Below are 18,428 nucleotides of genomic sequence, written 5' to 3'. Positions count from 1 at the left end.
GGTTAAAGAAGCAGCTGCTTCGGGGACTCTGGCTTAGTCAGGCCGGTGGGAGGGAGGGTTACGGAGTGCGGGACGAGCCTGCGGCGGCAGAGGCCAGCGTGACGTTGCACCAGCCAGAGGCACGCCGTGCATTCTCCCGGGGAGTTCTCCCTGGATCCCGGGACCCTGGCACTGGCAGGCTGCACAGGCTCCCCGGAAGCGGGCTGGGGATAGTGACCTGTGCTCGCACACAGGCATCTTGGTGGCAGCTGCAGCAGCCTTGGCGTCTCATGCCCGTCTCTGGGGTCCACGCTTTTAGCCGCGGCTCGCGCCCGTCTCTGGAGCTCCTTTAAGCAGCGCTCTTAATCCCCTCTCCTCGTGCACCAGGAAACAAAGAGGGAAGAAGAAGTCTCTTGCCTCTTCGGCAGGTCCAGACTTTTCGCCGGACTCCCTCCCGGCTAGCCGTGGTGCACTAGCCCCTTAAGGCTGTGTTCACGCCGCCAACCCCAGTCCTCTCCCTGCGCTCCGACCGAAGCCCGAGCCTCAGCTCCCAGCCCCGCCCGCCCCGGGTGAGCAGGCAAGCCTCTCGACTGGTGAGTGCCGGTCGCCACCGATCCTCTGTGTGGGAATCTCTCCGCTTTGCCCTCCGCACCCCTGTTGCTGTGCTCTCCTCCGCGGCTCCGAAGCTTCCCCCTCCGCCTCCCGCAGTCTCCGCCCACGAAGGGGCTTCCTAGTGTGTGGAAACGTTTCCTCCTTCACAGCTCCCTCCCACTGGTGCTGGTCCCGTCCCTATTCTTTTGTCTCTGTTTTTTCTTTTGCCCTACCCAGGTACGTGGGGAGTTTCTTGCCTTTTGGGAGGTCTGAGGTCTTCTGCCAGCGTTCAGTAGGTGTTCTGTAGGAGTTGTTCCACATGTAGATGTATTTCTGGTGTATCTGTGGGGAGGAAGGTGATCTCCGCGTCTTACTCTTCTGCCATCTTCCCCTCGTCCTGTCATTTTTTTTCTTTTTTTTAAATTATTTTTATTGGAGTATAGTTGATTTACAGTGTTGTTTTAGATTCAGGTTTACAGCAAATTGAATCTGTTATACACATACCCACTTTTTTTTTTAAGTTTCTTTTCCCATATGGGTCATTACAGAGTACATCCATGTCTTCTTTTTTTTAATTAATTTTTATTGGAGTATGGTTGCTTTACAAGGAGGGAAGTTTGTATCAATAAGGTCTACCTCAAGAAAAAGGAAAAATCTTAAACAATCTTACCTTACACCTAAAGAAAGTAGAAAAAGTAGAACAAACGAACCCCAAAGTTAGTATTATTAAGGAAAAAGTAAAGATCAGAGCAGAAATAAATAAGAAACTAAAAAGACAGTAGAAAAGATCAATGAAAATAAGAGGTAGTTCTTTGGAAAGATAAACAAAATTGACAAACTGTTAGCTAGATTCACTAAGGAGAAAAGCAACAAGGCTCTGATAAATAAAATTAGAAGCAAAAGAGGGGAAAAAAACGATACCACAGAAATACAAAGGATTATAAGAGAGTATTTTTAACAGCTATACACCAACAAATTGCACAGTCTAGAAGAAATGGACAATATCTTAGAATCATACAACCTTCCAAGACTGAATCAGGAAGAAATAGAAAATCTGAATAGACTGATCACTTGTACAGAGATTGAAACAGTAATAAGACAACTCCCAAAAAACAAAAGTCCAGGGCCACATGGCTTCACAGGTGAATTCTACCAAACATTCGATGAAGATTTAATACCTATCCTTCTCAAACTGTTCCATAAAACTGAAAAGAAAGGAATACTTCCTATCTCACTGTAACGCATTATTGACCAGAGATGCCACAGGAGTTAGTTTCTGCAGAAATCCCCTGGTCAATAATGTGTTAAGAGGCCAATGTCACCATGATACCAAAACCAGAGGATGATAACAACAACAAAAAATTACAGTCTAGTATTTCTGATGAACATAAATGCAAAAATCCTGAACAAAATATTAGCAAACTGAATTCAACAATATATTGAAAAGATCCTACACCATGATCAAGTGGGAGTTATTTCATTCAAGGATGGTTCAACATTATAAAATCAATCATTGTGATACACCACCTTAATAAAATGAAGGACAAAAGCCATAAGATCATCTCAGTAGATGCAGAGAAAGCATTTAACAAGATTCAATACTGATTTATGATAAAAATTCTAAATTTGGAATAGTAGGGACACACCTCAACATAATAAAAGCCATATATGATAAACCCACGACAACATGATACTCCATGGTGAAAAATTGAAAGCTATCCCTCTAAGATCAGGAATAAAACAAGGATGTGCACTCTTACCACTCCTATTCAATATAGTATTGGAAGTCCTAGCCAGAGCAATTAGATAAGAAAAAAGAAATGAAATGCATCCAAATTGGAAAGGAAGAAGTAGAAATAATAAATGAATACAGTAAAGTTGCAGGATATCAAATCAATATATAAAAATCTGGGGATTTCTCTGGTGATGCAGTGGTTAAGAATCTGCCTGCCAATGCAGGGGACACGGGTTTGAGCCGTGGTCCAAGAGCATCCCACATGCTGCAGAGTGACTAAGGAAACAATGTGCATAGCATGGGGAGATCAGCTCAGTGCTTTGTGACTACCTAGGTGGGTGGGATAGGGAGGGTGGGAGGGAGACGCAAGAAGTAGTAGATATGGAGATATATGTATAGCTGATTCACTTTGTCATAAAGCAGAAACTAACACACCATTGTAAAGCAATTATACTCCAGTAAGAATGTTAAAAAGAAAGAAAGCCAGCAATGTCACTTACGATTACAATAAAAATAATAATATATGTGGAAGTAAATTTAATCATGGAGGTAAAAGACATGTACAGTGAAAAATACAAGACACTGTTGAATTGAAGAAGACACAAATAAATGGCAAGATATTCTGTGCTCATGGATTGGAAGAATTAACATTGTCAAAATGTACTTATTACCTAAAGCAAACTACAGATTCAGTGCAATCCCTATCAAAATCCCAAAAACATTTTTCACAGAAAAGAACAAAAAATTTTAAAACTTATGTAGAACCACAAAAGTCCCCAAGTAGACAAAGCAGTCCTGAGAAAAAAGAACAAAGCTGGAGGTATCACACTCCCTGATTCCAAACTATACTACAAAGACATAGAAACAGCATGGTTGCTATGGCAGGAAAACATACATAGATCAATGGAACACAGTTGAGAACCCAGAAATAAGCCCACACACATATGGATATTAATTTATGACAAAGGAGCAATGAACATAAAATGGGAAAAGGATAGTCTCTTCAATTAATGGTATTGGGAAAACTAGACAGCCAAATGCAGAAAAATGAAACTAGACCAAACCATACACAAAAACTAACTCAAAATGGACTAAATATTTGAATATAAGATGAAAGCGTACACTTCTAGAAGAAGCAGAGACAATATACTCTGTGACATCAGTCTTTGCAGTATCTTCCTAGATACATCTCCTCATGCAGGGGAAACACAAGCAAAATTTAACAAGTGAGATTATATCAAGCTAAAAAGCTTCTGTAGCAAAGGAAACCATCAATAGAATGAAAAGACAACCTACTGAATGGGAGAGAGTATTTGCAAATGACATATCAAATACGGGGTTAATATCCAAAATATATGAAGAACTCATACAAGTCAAAAACAAAAAACCCCAAACAACCTGATTAAAAATTGGGCATAGGGGCTTCTCTGGTGGCGCAGTGGTTGAGGGTCCACCTACCGATGCAGGGGACACGGGTTCGTGCCCTGGTCTGGGAAGATCCCACATGCCGCGGAGAGCTGGGCCTGTGAGCCATGGCCGGTGAGCCTGTGCATCTGGAGCCTGTGCTCCGCAACGGGAGAGACCACAACAGTGAGAGACCCACATACCGCCAAAAAAAAAAAAAAAAAAAAAATTGTGCATAGGAGCTGTATAGACAGTTTTCCTAAGAAGACATACAGATGGCTAACTGGCACATGAAAAAAATGTTCAACATCACTGATTATTAGGGAAATGCAAATCAAAACCACAGTGAGATATCACCTCACACCTGTTAGAATTCTCAAAAAGGCAAGAAATAACAAGTGTTGGCAAGGATATGGAGAAAAGGGACACCCTCATACATTGTTGTTAGGAATGTAAGTTGGTACAGTCACTATGGAAGACTATTTAGAGATTCCTCAGAAAGTTAAGAATAGAACTACCATATGATCCAGCTATCCTACTTCTCGGCATTTATCCAAAGAATTTGAAGATACTAATCTGAAGAGATATCTGCACCACCACCCTCCCCCATAATCATCACAAGCATTATTTACAGTAGCCAAGGTACAGAAACAACCCAAGTGCCCATGAACAGTTGAATGGATAAAGATGTGGTATATGTATAAAATGGAATACTACCCAGCCATAAAAAAAGATGAAATTTTGCTATTTGTGACAGTGTGGATGGACCTTGAGGGCATTATGCTAAGTGAGCTAAGTCAGACAGAGGAAGACATACATATGATTTCATTCATATGGGGAATGTAAAAAAACTAATAAACATTTAAAAATAAGTGAACATACCAAACAAAAACAAACATGTAGATAGAACAAAGTAGTGGTTATCTGAGGGAAAGGGACGGTGGGGAAGGGAAAATGGGTAGAGGGGATCAACTGCGTGATGGATGGAAAATAAGGGTTTTTTAAATAAATTTATTTGTTTATTATCTATGTTTGGCTGCATTGGGTCTTCGTTGCTGCGCACGAGCTTTCTCTAGTTGCAGCAAGTGGGGGCTACTCTTCATTGTGGTGCATGGGCTTCAGTACTTGTGGCACACAGGCTCAGTAGTTGTGGCTCACGGGCTCTAGAGCACAGGCTCAGTAGTTGTGGCACACGGGCTTAGTTGCTCCACTGCATGTGGGATCTTCCCGGAGCAGGGATCGAACCCGTGTCCCCTGCATTGGCAGGCGGGTTCTTAACCACTGTGCCACCAGGGAAGTCCCAAAAAATAAGTCCGTGGTTGTGAGCACATTGTAGGGTATATAGAAGTAGAAATAAAATGCTGTACACATGAAACTTACAGATCAATGTTACTTAAATTTTTTTAAAGATGTTTAAAAAATATTTCTCATGAACACAGATGCAAAAACCTTCAACAAAATGTTAGTAAATCAAAATTTTAAACGTACGAAAAGAATTAATACACTACAACCAAATAGGATTTATCTCAGGTGTGCAAGGCTGGTTTAACATTTGAAAATCAATTCATATAATCCAACACATCAACAGACTAAGGAAAAATCATATGATCATATCAATAGATGCAGAAAACAACATTTGATAGAGTCCAACACCCATTCATTATAAAAATCCTCAGTTAGGAATAGAGACAAACTTTGTCAGCTTGATAAAGACTGTCTACAGAAACTATAGCTAACGTGTAATAATGGTAAGAAACTGGAAGCTTTTGTACTAACATCAGGTACAAGGCAAGGATGTCCTTGCTCACCAGTTTTCAATATTGTGCTGGAAGTTCTAGCTAATGCAATAAGACAAAGGAAATAAAAGGTATACAGATTGGGAAGGAAGAAATAAAACTGTCTTTATTCACAGATGACATGATTGTCTACGTAGAAAATCCAAGAGAATGGACAAAAAAACCTTCTGGAACTTATGCAGTTATGCAAAGTTGTAGGATACAAGGTTAATATACAAAAGTCAAGCGCTGTCTTATATACCAGTAGTGAACAAGAGATACTTGAAAATAAAAGCACAATATAATTACCATTAGCATACCCCAACATGTAATACTTAGATATAAATCTAACAAAACATGTACAAGGTCTATATGAAAAAAACTACGAAACTTTGATGAATGAAATCAAAGAACTGCTAAATAAATGGGGAGATATTCCATGTTTATGGATAGGAGGATTCAATATTGTCAAGGTGTCATTTCTTCCCAACTTAATCTGTAGATTCAGTGCAACACCAGTCAAAATCCCAGCAAGTTAATTCATAGACATCAACAAATTAGTCCTAAAGTTTGTATGGAGAAACAAAAGACCCGGAATAGCTAACTCAATATTGGAAGAATAAAGTAGGACAGTACTCAGCCTCAGGCTAAACTAAACCTAAAGCTACAGTAATTGAGACAATGTGGTATTGTCAAAAGAATAGACAAGGGGCTTCCCTGGTGGCGCAGTGGTTGAGAGTCCGCCTGCCGATGCAGGGGACGCGGGTTCGTTCCCCGGTCCAGGAAGATCCCACATGCCGTGGAGCGGCTGAGCCCGTGAGCCATGGCCACTGAGCCTGCGCGTCCGGAGCCTGTGCTCCGCAACGGGAGAGGCCACAGCAGTGAGAGGCCTGCGTACCACAAAAAAAATAAAAAATAATAATAAAAAAAAAAAGAATAGACAAGTAGATCATTGGAACAGAGTAAAGAGCCCGTAAGTAGACCCACATATAGTCAACTGATCTTTGACAAAGGAGCAAAGGCAGTACAATGGAACAGAGAGTCTTTTCAACAAATGGTACTGGGACAACTGGACATTCACATGCAAAAAAAAAAAAAAAGAATCTGAACACAGACCTTAACACCTTTCACAAAAATTAACTCAAAATAGATCATAGACCTAAATGTAAACACAAAACTATAAAACTCCTAGAAGATTACATAGGAGAAAAATCTAGATGACCTTGGGTATGGTGATGCCTTTTTAGGTATAAACCAAAGGCATTATCCATGAAAGAAATAACTGATAAGCCGAACTTTGTTAGAATTATAACTTCTGCTCAGCAAAAGACAATGTCAAGGGAATGAGAAGGCAAGCCACAGATTGTGAGCAAATATTTGCAAATGACTTATTTGAGAAAGGACTATTATCCAAAATATACAAAGAACTCTTAAAACTCAACAATAAGAAAACAACTTGATTTAAAAATGGGTTGAAGTCCGTAATAGACACCTCACCAAAGAAGATATACAGGTGGCAAATAAACGTTTGAAAAGTTGCTCTACATTTTATGTCATCAGGGAAATGCAATTGAAAACGAGATACCACTACATACCTACACTAACAACACCAAATGCTTATGTGGATGTGAAGCAACAGGAAATCCTATTCATTGCTGTTGGGAACGTAAGATGGTCCAACCACTTTGAAGTTTGTTTTACAGTTTCTTACAAAACTAAGCATACTCTTACCATACAGTCCAGCAATCACATTCCTTGATATTTACCCAAAAGGGTTGAAAACTTATGTCCACACACAAACCTACACACACATATGGCAGCTTTATTCATAATTGCCAAAACTTGGAAACAACCAAGATGTCCTTCCATGGGTGAGTGGATAAATAAACATCCAGACAATGGGATATTATTGTGTTAAGAGCTATCAAGCCATGAAGAGACATGGAGGAACCTTAAGTGAATCTTACTAAGTGAAAGAAGCCAATCTGAAGAGGCTACATACTGTATGATTCCAATTATATGATATCCTGGAAAAGGCAAAACTCGTGAGACAATAAAAAGATCAGTGATTGCCAAGGGTTTGGGGTGGGGGTGGGAGATGGGGGAGCAATGAATATAGGTAGAGCACAGAAGATTTCTAGGACAGTGAAAATACTCTGATATCATAATAGTGGATACATGTCATTATACATTTGTCTAAACCCATAGAAGGTACAACATCAAGATTGAGCTGTTATGTAAATTATGGTCTTTGGGTGATTACGATGTGTCTGTATAGGTTCATCAGTTGTGACAAATGTATCACTCTGATAGGAATGTTGGTAATGGGGAAGACTATGCATGTCTGGGCACAGGGAGCATATGGGAAATCTCTCTCCCCCTCAGTTTCATGAATCTTAAACTGCTTTTAAAAATGAATTTTAAAAATGAATTTAAAAATAAATTTAAACAAATTACTGAGTGCTTACTATGTGCCATTATGAACAAAATTGATGCAGTGGTAGAAGGGTAGTAGACTAGGAATCAGAAGAGTCTGTATTCAAGTCCTTTTTTGTCACTTGTTAGTCCTGACACCCTTAGACAAGTCACTTAGTATCTTTGAGCCTTACCTCTGTGATAGTATTCCCTTATGACATTATGGGAATCAGAAAACAGACATGAAGTTTTTTGAAAACTAACTAGCAACATGAAAATATTAAGGACTTACTATTATTAAAATAATAACTAAGACATGACCATTGACTCTTAAGAAAAAATTTTTTTTGCATGCTATGTGAATAGTTGTATAAATGAATAAAGCAAAACAGCTGTCCAAAAAAGAAATACTGTAATAGTTATGCACTTAGAAAACAAAACTTCAAAAAGGGAACAATACCTTTTTATGTGAATGGAAATATTAACAAATTTTAAGGGAATAGCACTAAGACAAGTTTGACTTTCCATTTTTCTGCTTGGAGGAAAAAGATAAACTGAAAAGACAGTCTTTCTAAGGAAAGAGTAGCATAGTATTACTAGCAATTTTCTCAGGGTTAATTAGTTTTATAGCAGAAATGTTGGCAAATACTGATTTGCACTTGCCACTATTAAGAGTAGTTTGACTAGTATTATACCATCTAATTAAACGGATTTTTAAAAAGTATTTCCAAATTCACCATATAATGTTTTGGTAGTTGCTTTCTACAGTACAGTTTTTTTTTTCTTTTGTAAAGCAAATGGGGGTTAAAATCAATAGAAGAAAATCTGAAAGCAAACACAAGTTTTCAGCTTTGTGGAACATACTACTTCTCATATGATCATTCAGCAGTATTTTAGCCCAATTGTGCAATGCTTGCATTTGGGTATATCTTCCTTTATTAAAAAAAAAAAAAATCACAGAATTCCCTGGCGGTCCAGTGGTTAGGACTCTGCGCTTCCACTGCCAAGGGTCTGGGTTCAATCCCTGGTCGGGGAACTAAGGTACCATAAACTGCGGGGCACAGCCAAAAATACAAAAATAAAAGTCAGAATAGCCGATGTAAAAATACTGCATTTGTTTGACACATTTTGCTCGTTTATCTTTGTCCAGATTCTCTGGCTCTTAGAAATAGTGGTGTATGTGGACCTGCTGGAACTAGGAGAGTTTCTTTACCTTTCTTACATCCTCTTTGGATGCACTGATTCATTAAAGAACTGGTTTTTCAACTCTACTGGTGTGGTTGGCTTTTCAAAAGAGTATAGGGAATCTAGCAGATATGAGAATAAGAATACAGTAAACCTATAGGGACTGTATTTATCAACATGGAGTTTCATGTTTTCTGCAAACAAAGGTTACATTTTATAATACAAACAGACCTCTGGGTGAAGGAACAGTAAACTCTTTCTGATTCTAGTTTGTAGCAGACTTATTCCTGAAATAATGTAAAGGGAATTAATTGATTCTTTTTTTTATAATTTAACAAAAAAAGTTTAATTGGTGTGATGTAATGTTCACTTCCCTAAATTAAATGCTCTTATTTATTCCTGAGCTTTGGCTTATGATGTTACATACAGCATGTATGCTTCTCTCTTCTAGAAGCCACCAGTGTCCAACAGAAGATCAATTTCTCAGAAGAAGGTATTTTCTCTTAAAATATCATGCAATGTATTCTAAATCTTTTTGTTAAGATTAGAAGCAATTTTGCTAAGTACTTAAGAGAGAGAGCAGAAAATAGTGTCTTTTTGGAAAAAAAAATTCATGATTATCTGAACTGTTAAATGGAAGGTAAAATAGGATAGAATGGTAGCCTTTCTGTGCATTTTTTTTTTTTTTTTTTTTTTTTTTTGTACGAGGGCCTCTCACTGTTGTGGCCTCTCCCGTTGCGGAGCACAGGCTCCGGACCCGCAGGCTCAGCGACTCATGGCTCACAGGCCCAGCCGTTCCTCGACATGTGGGATCTTCCCGGACCGGGGCACGAACCCGTGTTCGCTGCATTGGCAGGCGGACTCTCAACCACTGCGCCACCAGGGAAGCCCCCTTCCTGTGCATTTTAAGCATCTTTTGTCTGTTTGAGTTAATTTAAGCAAAGCTAATATTTTCTGTTTCTGGCATGTGCTGGCCTTTGATTATGGTATTCAAATAATCAGTTTTCAAATTCTCATAACCAGTCTATGTTTGAATAGTACGGTAAAATTTAGTCCATTTTTAAGTTCACCATAATCTGAGATTAGTCACTTGCATACTGAAATGTTTGTGTACGGGTGTATGTATCCACACACCCTGTTTGCAAACACACACACATATATGCAAACACATATGCATGCATATACTAATCTTGTCTGAATTTATATACTAACTATATGTACTTTTCCTCCCCATAAGTTAAAACTTTTCTTCTATTTAATGTTCATTTGTTTACTTGTCAACTCTACATTAAAGCCTCAGAATATAATCTTATTGAATATTCGTTTCGGATATAATTATTTACCTCAGAGAAAATAAAATAAATGAGCTCAATTTTAGCTTATTTAGACCTTTGTGACTCAGGATAGTAAGCATAATAAATAGCAATTCTATATCCGATTATTTAAAAGGCTTCATTTTAATGTTGAATTACTTGTTTTTATTTTTTAATCCAGATCTTTAGAGCCTTAGAATAAAGACTATACTGGTATATTTTTATTTCTTTTTAGGGGAAACGGAGGAAAATGATCAAGACAGTTCTGACAGTGATGTTACGGTTGTTAAGGTCAGATCCGGGGATTCTGTTGAGTCTGGAGGTAACATTGCTTTATGTGCATATGACTCTTATCTTAGGAGCTGTATTTTTAGTTAAAGTATAAAGGTATTCTGTGAATTTGCTTTTTTAAAGTGTTTATTAAAACTACTTTTTAAAAAGTTGTGTGCTTTTAAACATTTTTTAAAATTACTGATTCCGGGCTTCCCTGGTGGCGCAGTGGTTGAGAGTCCGCCTGCCAATGCAGGGGACGCGGGTTCGTGCCCCGGTCCGGGAAAATCCCACATGCCGCGGAGCGGCTGCGCCTGTGAGCCATGGTCGCTGAGCCTACGGGTCCGGAGCCTGTGCTCCGCGACGGGAGAGGCCACAGCGGTGAGAGGCCCGCGTACCGCAAAAAAAAAAAAAAAAAAAAATTACTGATTCCATGTATACATCTGATTAGTAATGTAATATCTACATTACATTAAAACAAATCACTTTTATCTTGCTTTGTTGTTTATGGAACATAAGATATTTTTGTGCTCAAAAGAAGAGTTATTTGTGATTTTTTAAAAAATTTAATAGAGGGACTTCCCTGGTGGCACAGTGGTTAAGAATCTGCCTGCCAATGCAGGGGACACTGGTTTGAGCCCTGCTCCGGGAAGATCCCACATGCCGCAGAGCAGCTAAGTCCGCGAGCCACAACTACTGAGCCCACATGCCACAACTACTGAAGCCCGTGCACCTAGAGCCCATGCTCTGCAACAAGAGAAGCCACTGCAGTGAGAAACCTGTGCACCACAACACAGAGTAGCCCCCGCTCGCCACAACTAGAGAAAGCCCACGTGCAGCAACAAAGACCCAATACAACCAAAAATAAATAATTAAAAATTAAATTAAAAATTAAAAAAAAATGTTTATAGAGAAACTGATCACACTGGCATTGACTCACTACACTATCAGGAGTATTAGTTAGCTTTTAGGAAGTTCTAATAAACTTAGATTACTCCTGTTATCTCTGAATTGTTCAAATTCACATCCAGTTAGCAATAACAATTTCTGATTGTTCCTGTGAATTGATGTTTAAGTTTATTCAAGGAAAGAACTGACTGAAGAGAAAAAAATACCAACTTGAGACTTATGAGGGTGCTGATTAAATTTGTAAACAGTGGAAATAATAAATAATTTTATATTTTAGTTCCATTATAGAGTAAGTCTCTACTTACCCCTCACCACCTTTTGAGAATTTCTGTAATTCCTATGTTTTCCTAAATCATTCCATTTTAAAAATAAGCTCAGAAGCTGGTTTATGGGCATTTATTCTACATATTTCCCACCCTTCCTTATTTTTCCCCATTCTTTCTTTGTGTTTTTTAAAATATTTATTTATTTATTTGGTTATGCCAGGTCTTAGTTGCAGTACACAGGATCTTTATTGCCGCATGTGGGATCTTCAGTTGCAGCATGCGGGATCTAGTTCCCTGACCAGGGATCGAGCCCGGGCCCCCTGCATTGGGAGCTCAGAGTCTTAACCACTGGACCACCAGGGAAGTCCCTCACCATTCTTTCTTGATACAGAAATCCCAAAGGAGATATGCAACACTGTAGCCTAGTGGTTAAGATCTTGGGCTCTGGAGTTTCACTGGATTTCACTCTTCCACTCTTAGGTTTGTGCCCTCAGGCAGTTGCTTAACTTCTCTGTTCCTCAGTTCCCTCATCTGGGTTGTTGTGAGATTTAATTACTTAGAGAGTACCTAGCACATAGTAAACACTCAAATTGAGTGTTGTTAGTTTTCATATATGCATACATACAGCTCTAAAAATTAGAGACTAATTAAGTCATGAATCATATAGCCAGTAGCTTGATGCCATTGCTACCAGTGTGGCTCTTTGATGCTACATAAACCCCAGGCTCTGTGATCCCTTTTGAATTCAAATAAATTCTTATTGAAGCATGCATACCCCATACAGAAGAAAACTCTAGCTAAAGAACAAAGATGTGAGGCATATTCAGAAGAATACTGATCTTTCTAGATTGTCTTCTGGGCCAGTTATTACCAAAGAGGTACTAGAAGGTCCACTGGAGTGCAGGAGGAAAATATTAGAATTTAGTTATATACATCTTTTATTTCATCCATTTAAAATGTCTATTTTAGTTTGTTTTATAATATATACAACACATTAGTTAATATATTATTTTAGTAATGCTTGTATATAATATTAAAAATATATTTTGGAGATAGATGCTCAAAATTTTTTTAGTTAGAGGAGTACACCAACAAAAATACTTAACCACCACCTGGTTGTGTCAAATGCTTTTGCCTCCAAGATAGCAGTCTGACTGCTTTTAGACATACTTTGTTATAAATTCCACTTTTAAATGAAAAAAAATTAAGATTTTTAAGAAGGGAAGGCTAAAATACATAACATATCGACCACTTGCAAGAGGAATTTAAGACAAAATGGATAGTAATGATTTCCAGAAGATCCATTATTGTAAACTTTCAAGATTTTCCCCAGCTCAAAGGTTTCATTATCTTTATTATCTTTATTATCTATCTATCTCATGCCATGCCCTATATCTTTTTTTCTCTTTAAAAAGAAAAGACAGATAATTAATTTTTTAGACATAACTTGACCCTTTAGAAACTATTTTTTAAAATAAATTATACATTCAAGTGTTGAATTCCCTGGGGTTTATCTGAATATTCTTGCTCTTTTGATTATTCATCATTCTCTGGTTAAATGTGCACTTAGAAAGTTAAATATGCTTTATAGTATACTATATTTCTTTTTTGTTTTTAGACCAAACCACCAGATCATCAAGTCAATATCCAGAATCATTTTGGCAGTCATCACAAAGTAAGTAAAACCATGATTTTTACTCTTAAAAGTCTACCTGTGGGTGTGGTCAAATGCTATTCTTATTTTTGAAGATCTTCTTTTGCAGTTTAATGTAAAATGTTGAAAAAGAGGTATAGTGAATGCTAAAAAAACCCTCATCTTGCATCTTGAATTTGCTTCTTGAGTTAATCACCTCTGTACCCAACCTTGATTTTGAATTTAAAAAAAAAACAGGGCTTCCCTGGTGGCGCAGAGGTTGAGAGTCTGCCTGCCGATGCAGGGGACACGGGTTTGTGCCCCGATCTGGGAAGATCCCATATGCCGCGGAGCGGCTGGGCCTGTGAGCCATGGCCACTGAGCCTGCGTGTCCGGAGCCTGTGCTCCGCAACGGGAGAGGCCACAACAGTGAGAGGCCCGCGTACCGGGTTAAAAAAAAAAACAAAAAACTACTGCCTTCTTTGATTTGTTGAATGTCCTCATTTGCAATATAAATTTGTTGATTGTAGTAGTTTGAACCTACTTATATGGTATGATTTAAACTGTGTTGCGAAAGTTTGGAAGGATGAATAAATAAGTGGTAAATCAGGTAAAGTAAAAAGTTAATGGTAAGTTAGTTGGTGTGTATATAAAAGTCTTACAGCCCAGCTTACAGCTTTGAAAATTTTCATAATAAAATATTGAGAAAATGTAACACACATGAAAAGAATGGGAAGTAGTATGCTAAAATGCTAACAGTGTTTGTTCAGGATGGTAGAATTGTTGACATTTTTCGTTTACTTTTTTTCTATAGTTTGCAGATTATCTACAATGGATATGTATCTCTTAGGTTAAGCAGAAATTACACTGTTTTTTCTTTTTCCATTTTTAAATCAAGTCCCAGAATTCAAATTAATTATTAGTCAACCAGAAATATCCTGGAATGTAAAATCTTCAAGAACTTTTTTTTCCTTCCACAATACCATTTTAAAAATATGAGACTATTTTTAAAGAAAAAGTCTTTGGAAATCTGTTTCTAATCACTGTGTTCATAGAATTCCACTTTATACATGTGTGTATATATATATATATATTTTTTTTTTTTTTTAGTTTTTAGTAGGTTCTGGGTTTGGAATTAAAACTGAGACAAACAAAAGCAGGTGAAACAGAAATCAGTCATTTATGGAAAATTACTCTCTGGATTATCTTATATGTTTGCCCTTTGTTATTCTAAATCTTTGATCTTTGGAAGCTCTGAAATGTGTGTCCCTATATTAATTATGCTATACTTATGCAATGGTATACTTTTCAGTTATGGAAAATGAGTTGTTTGTATACAATTAGGTATATATTTCCTTGAATCTAAAATGCCATTGCTTTTATGTATTACTGAGAAAGAAAACCATCCAGTTAAACTGTGTCATATCACTGATTCTAAGATGCAGCCCTAAAGCAAAGGTGTTTTTAAAAAGTTACTTCACAGAGTCAGTGAAAGACAATACAAAAAAGTGTGTCTAGTTTTTTAAAAAGTTCTTTGTTAGTGTAGACTGAAAACAAATCTGGAATATACATCTATCTGTCTTATTCACCACGGTTTTCCTACAATGTTTTGCATGTAATAGGCACTTAATAGATATTAATGAATTTTTAGGTTATGCATTTCTAGAATGGTGTATTTCTGTTACAGCCAGCACATACTGCATTTTTAGTCAGAAAATAAGTCGAACATAAATTTATACTGGTACTTGTATCAGTAGCTAGAAGTAACTTGTTTCTTCAGGGCAGATTTGCAAATTTACCATGTTATAATTGTTTGTAATAACATTTTCTAATTATCCCATTGTATCATTTTATAGTTGTCCTTAAATACCATCCCAAAACATGAAGTAGCATCTTGCACTGCATAACTGCTTTGCAGTGTTCACAAATTTGCTTATATAGTATATACCGTTATATATGAACTGCCTGGGTTTATATCTCAGTCCTACTACCTTTTACATATGTAATCTTGGAGAAAATTATCAATTTCAGTTTACTTATTTGTAAAATAGGAATAATAGTATCTACCACATAAAGTGTGAGAGTTGATAAAATTATACTTGGTACCTGGTAAGCATTCAGTACATTTAGCTTTTATTTTGATGGCGTTGCTCTTAAAGCTGGCTTCTTATTATCTAATTCCTGAACATTTTGAAGTTTAGAAAAGGGAAAATACATATATATTGTATATGTTTGGGACTGATGAAAGAAAGTTTTGATTGTTTTTGTTTTTGGTGTCAGTAGTAAACAAGTAAAATGTTTATGCAACATCTTCATTGTTTTTATTTCCATTCTTTATTTTCTATGACCTTATCTCTGTTTTCTGTTTCAGGTCCCGACTTCACAGCTTTTGATAAGCAACCATTAGTGCTAAGTAAGTGGTTGGTTGTCTATTCTTTTATCAATCAACCCAGTCTTACTAGCCAACAAAAATTTGAATAGAATTCAAAGTCATTTTACCCTCTTTGCCTTTTAATCCACCACAGATTGATACTATATGTAATATTGGTACTCTGTGATGTAGAAATGTGTTTAGGACTACTTTACTGAAAATAATTTATTTACAAAAGTAAATGGTTAACCTTTTTCTTCTTAATTAACACCAAAGTGTTAATGAAGTTCAAGTGTTAATAAATGCAGTCATAGACCATAGCAAAGGACTTGTACATAGTTTTGTCTATTAGGGGATTATGTATTTATTTGCTGCCTTTTTTGCTGTGGGAAGTAACCCATCCGCACTGATGTGATCCTTTGACATTATCTTTTACTTTTGAACCTATTGCTTTGGTTGTTTCCCTCGCCAAATTTGTTTTGCCTTTCTGATAAATTTACCTTATAACACTGAGGTATAGTATACATTTTCAAAGTATGTGAAACGATATCTTGATATATATATCTGTCTCAGGCTCGGGATATCAAAAAAATCCTCAGGAATGGGTTGAAAAAACCACAAGAATAAGGACTAGGATGCAAAGTAAGTTGATAAATCTCTACCTGTTATTGAAGAAATTTTAAAATTGCTACCTGTTATTGAAGTAATTTTAAGTTTATTTGCTGTTTTTTTGACTATTTAACATGTAAAACTGTTTAGTTCATCAGATAAGCATTTGGGTTGCTTGTGATCTCATTAATAAAGGACATTTATGATTGCTAGTTTAGTTATTTCCATCTGCTTGGACTGGCAGGAGATGGACTGGGTGTAGAATGTAGAATCATGGTGTGAGAAAACCAGTGGATGATAGGTCTGTACTTGACAAATTGTCAGTTCTGTCTAGCAGCAGTACAATCTGCACATGAAAATGAAATTCTAATCTTTTGATAGTGCCTGTTTTTATTTTTAACAGTTGTTTACCGTTATATAAATAACCACTTAGAGCAGCTTTGCATACCCATTATTTTAAGTTATAAATGCTGAAATCCTCAAATTGTATTTTCATGTTTGGGTTTAGGATGGATTAAATGTCATAGAATTTAAGAAATATTGAAGAAATAAATAGGTGCGATAAAACATGCTTTGAATTCAGTGTCTATCACAATTTCTATAGCAGTGTGTCCACATTAAACCTTGACTGTATAAAAAAATCCATGCCATGCCTTAAGTGACCTTTAACCTCTATCCCTTCCTTATTCCTGTAGCCACAGTAGGTCTTGAGGTCATCAGGTGTCCCTTACTTTTATTTAGATAATATAAAAATCCCCATCATATAGCTCTTGCTCACAAAATAACTAACTGTAATTGGACAAGATAACCTCTGTGGCTTTGTTTTTCTATCAGTAAAGTAGTAATGGTTGCAATTCATTTTTTCCCCAGCAGTGAAGTATTACCGTACACGTAAGTGAGTTCTTCAGCTGTCTAAAACTGAAATAACTTTTTGCCCTCGCCTTATTGTTGGCTGTTATTTTTTTTTTGGCCATGCTTCGCAGCTTGTGGGATCTTAGTTCCCCAACCAGGGATCGAACCAGGGCCCTCAGCAGTGAGCGCGCAGAGTCCTAACCACTGGACCGCCAGGGAATTCCCTGGCTGTCATTTCTTATTGCTGTATATACTTGCTATTAGAAGACCATTTCCTCTTAAAATTTGTTCTTCTTGACCTATTATAGTTAGGAAACCAAATATTAATTCAGCTTTTTAAGATTATGGTTATAGCCAATATCAAAAATTAAAACATTCTGAAGATCTAAGAATTACTCTTGGAAGCAAAACTGCACGAGTTTAAGTGTATATACTATGAAAAGCTCAGAGTTTTATGATGTTATTAGTTCTTAACTATATATTCTGGGTAACTAATAGCAGATAAATTACTTCCAGAAAAGTGAAGTGTAGTACATATTGTTGTCAAAAAATGTTTGCATTGTCCTCTGTTAAGACACTGTACAAATGCAATGCAGAAGGGAAAATCATTATATTGAAGGTCTAGCTGGAATGTAGAAATAGATCTTTATGGTTGCTAAATTGATAGCTTATTTATAGTATTTTCTCTGTATTCCTATTTTGTCTTAAGTTTGTATATTTGTTATGGCTTAAATAGTTGTATACTGGTTGATAGACATCTACCATATATACAGAACTTCCAGAGTTAAAGAGAAACTATATAGCAGAAATTTGCACATTCGGGTTCAGGTAACAAAATTTTTTAGATTTTTGACCACAGAAGGACTTTAAGATAAGAAGAAAGAATTTTCAATCAGAGTAGACGATTGCAGGAAGAAAGAATTTTCAGTCAGAGTAGAAGATTGCAGTGATTTCCAAACAGCCTTATAGATTTCTCTTCAATCTAACATCATTTGAAAAAAACTTTTCCTTGGCATTCCAAGTTTCATATCTTATTGTCTTAACTATACACTTCTGCCTGCTTCAGTGAGAAAAAAAAATTCATTTTTAGATTTAGGTGTTCTAGAACCTGGATTTCAGAT

General features: G+C 36.9%; 1 protein-coding gene across 10 annotated transcripts in view; it reads left to right on the top strand.

The window, feature by feature from the left end:
- The window catches only part of TOR1AIP1 (torsin 1A interacting protein 1), a 52,469-nt gene that overhangs the window by 24,579 nt on the left and 9,462 nt on the right, over positions 1-18,428 (top strand). For 4 of the 10 annotated variants that reach the window (XM_019952545.3, XM_019952549.3, XM_073803751.1 and 1 more), the window contains 6 exons: positions 9,536-9,577; positions 10,633-10,719; positions 13,461-13,517; positions 15,847-15,888; positions 16,420-16,488; positions 17,326-17,346. In XM_019952545.3, the coding sequence (XP_019808104.1) occupies positions 9,536-9,577; positions 10,633-10,719; positions 13,461-13,517; positions 15,847-15,888; positions 16,420-16,488; positions 17,326-17,346 (318 nt within the window). The remainder of the gene's footprint in view (positions 1-9,535; positions 9,578-10,632; positions 10,720-13,460; positions 13,518-15,846; positions 15,889-16,419; positions 16,489-17,325; positions 17,347-18,428) is intronic. The other 6 variants (XM_073803754.1, XM_073803761.1, XM_019952552.3 and 3 more) reach the window with 3 other exon arrangements.

The sequence above is a fragment of the Tursiops truncatus genome, chromosome 1, assembly GCF_011762595.2.
Source record: "Tursiops truncatus isolate mTurTru1 chromosome 1, mTurTru1.mat.Y, whole genome shotgun sequence".
In the NCBI taxonomy this organism is placed as follows: Eukaryota; Metazoa; Chordata; class Mammalia; order Artiodactyla; family Delphinidae; genus Tursiops; species Tursiops truncatus.
Note: the sequence above shows the minus strand (reverse complement) of the source record. Positions and strands in the feature narration are given on the sequence as shown.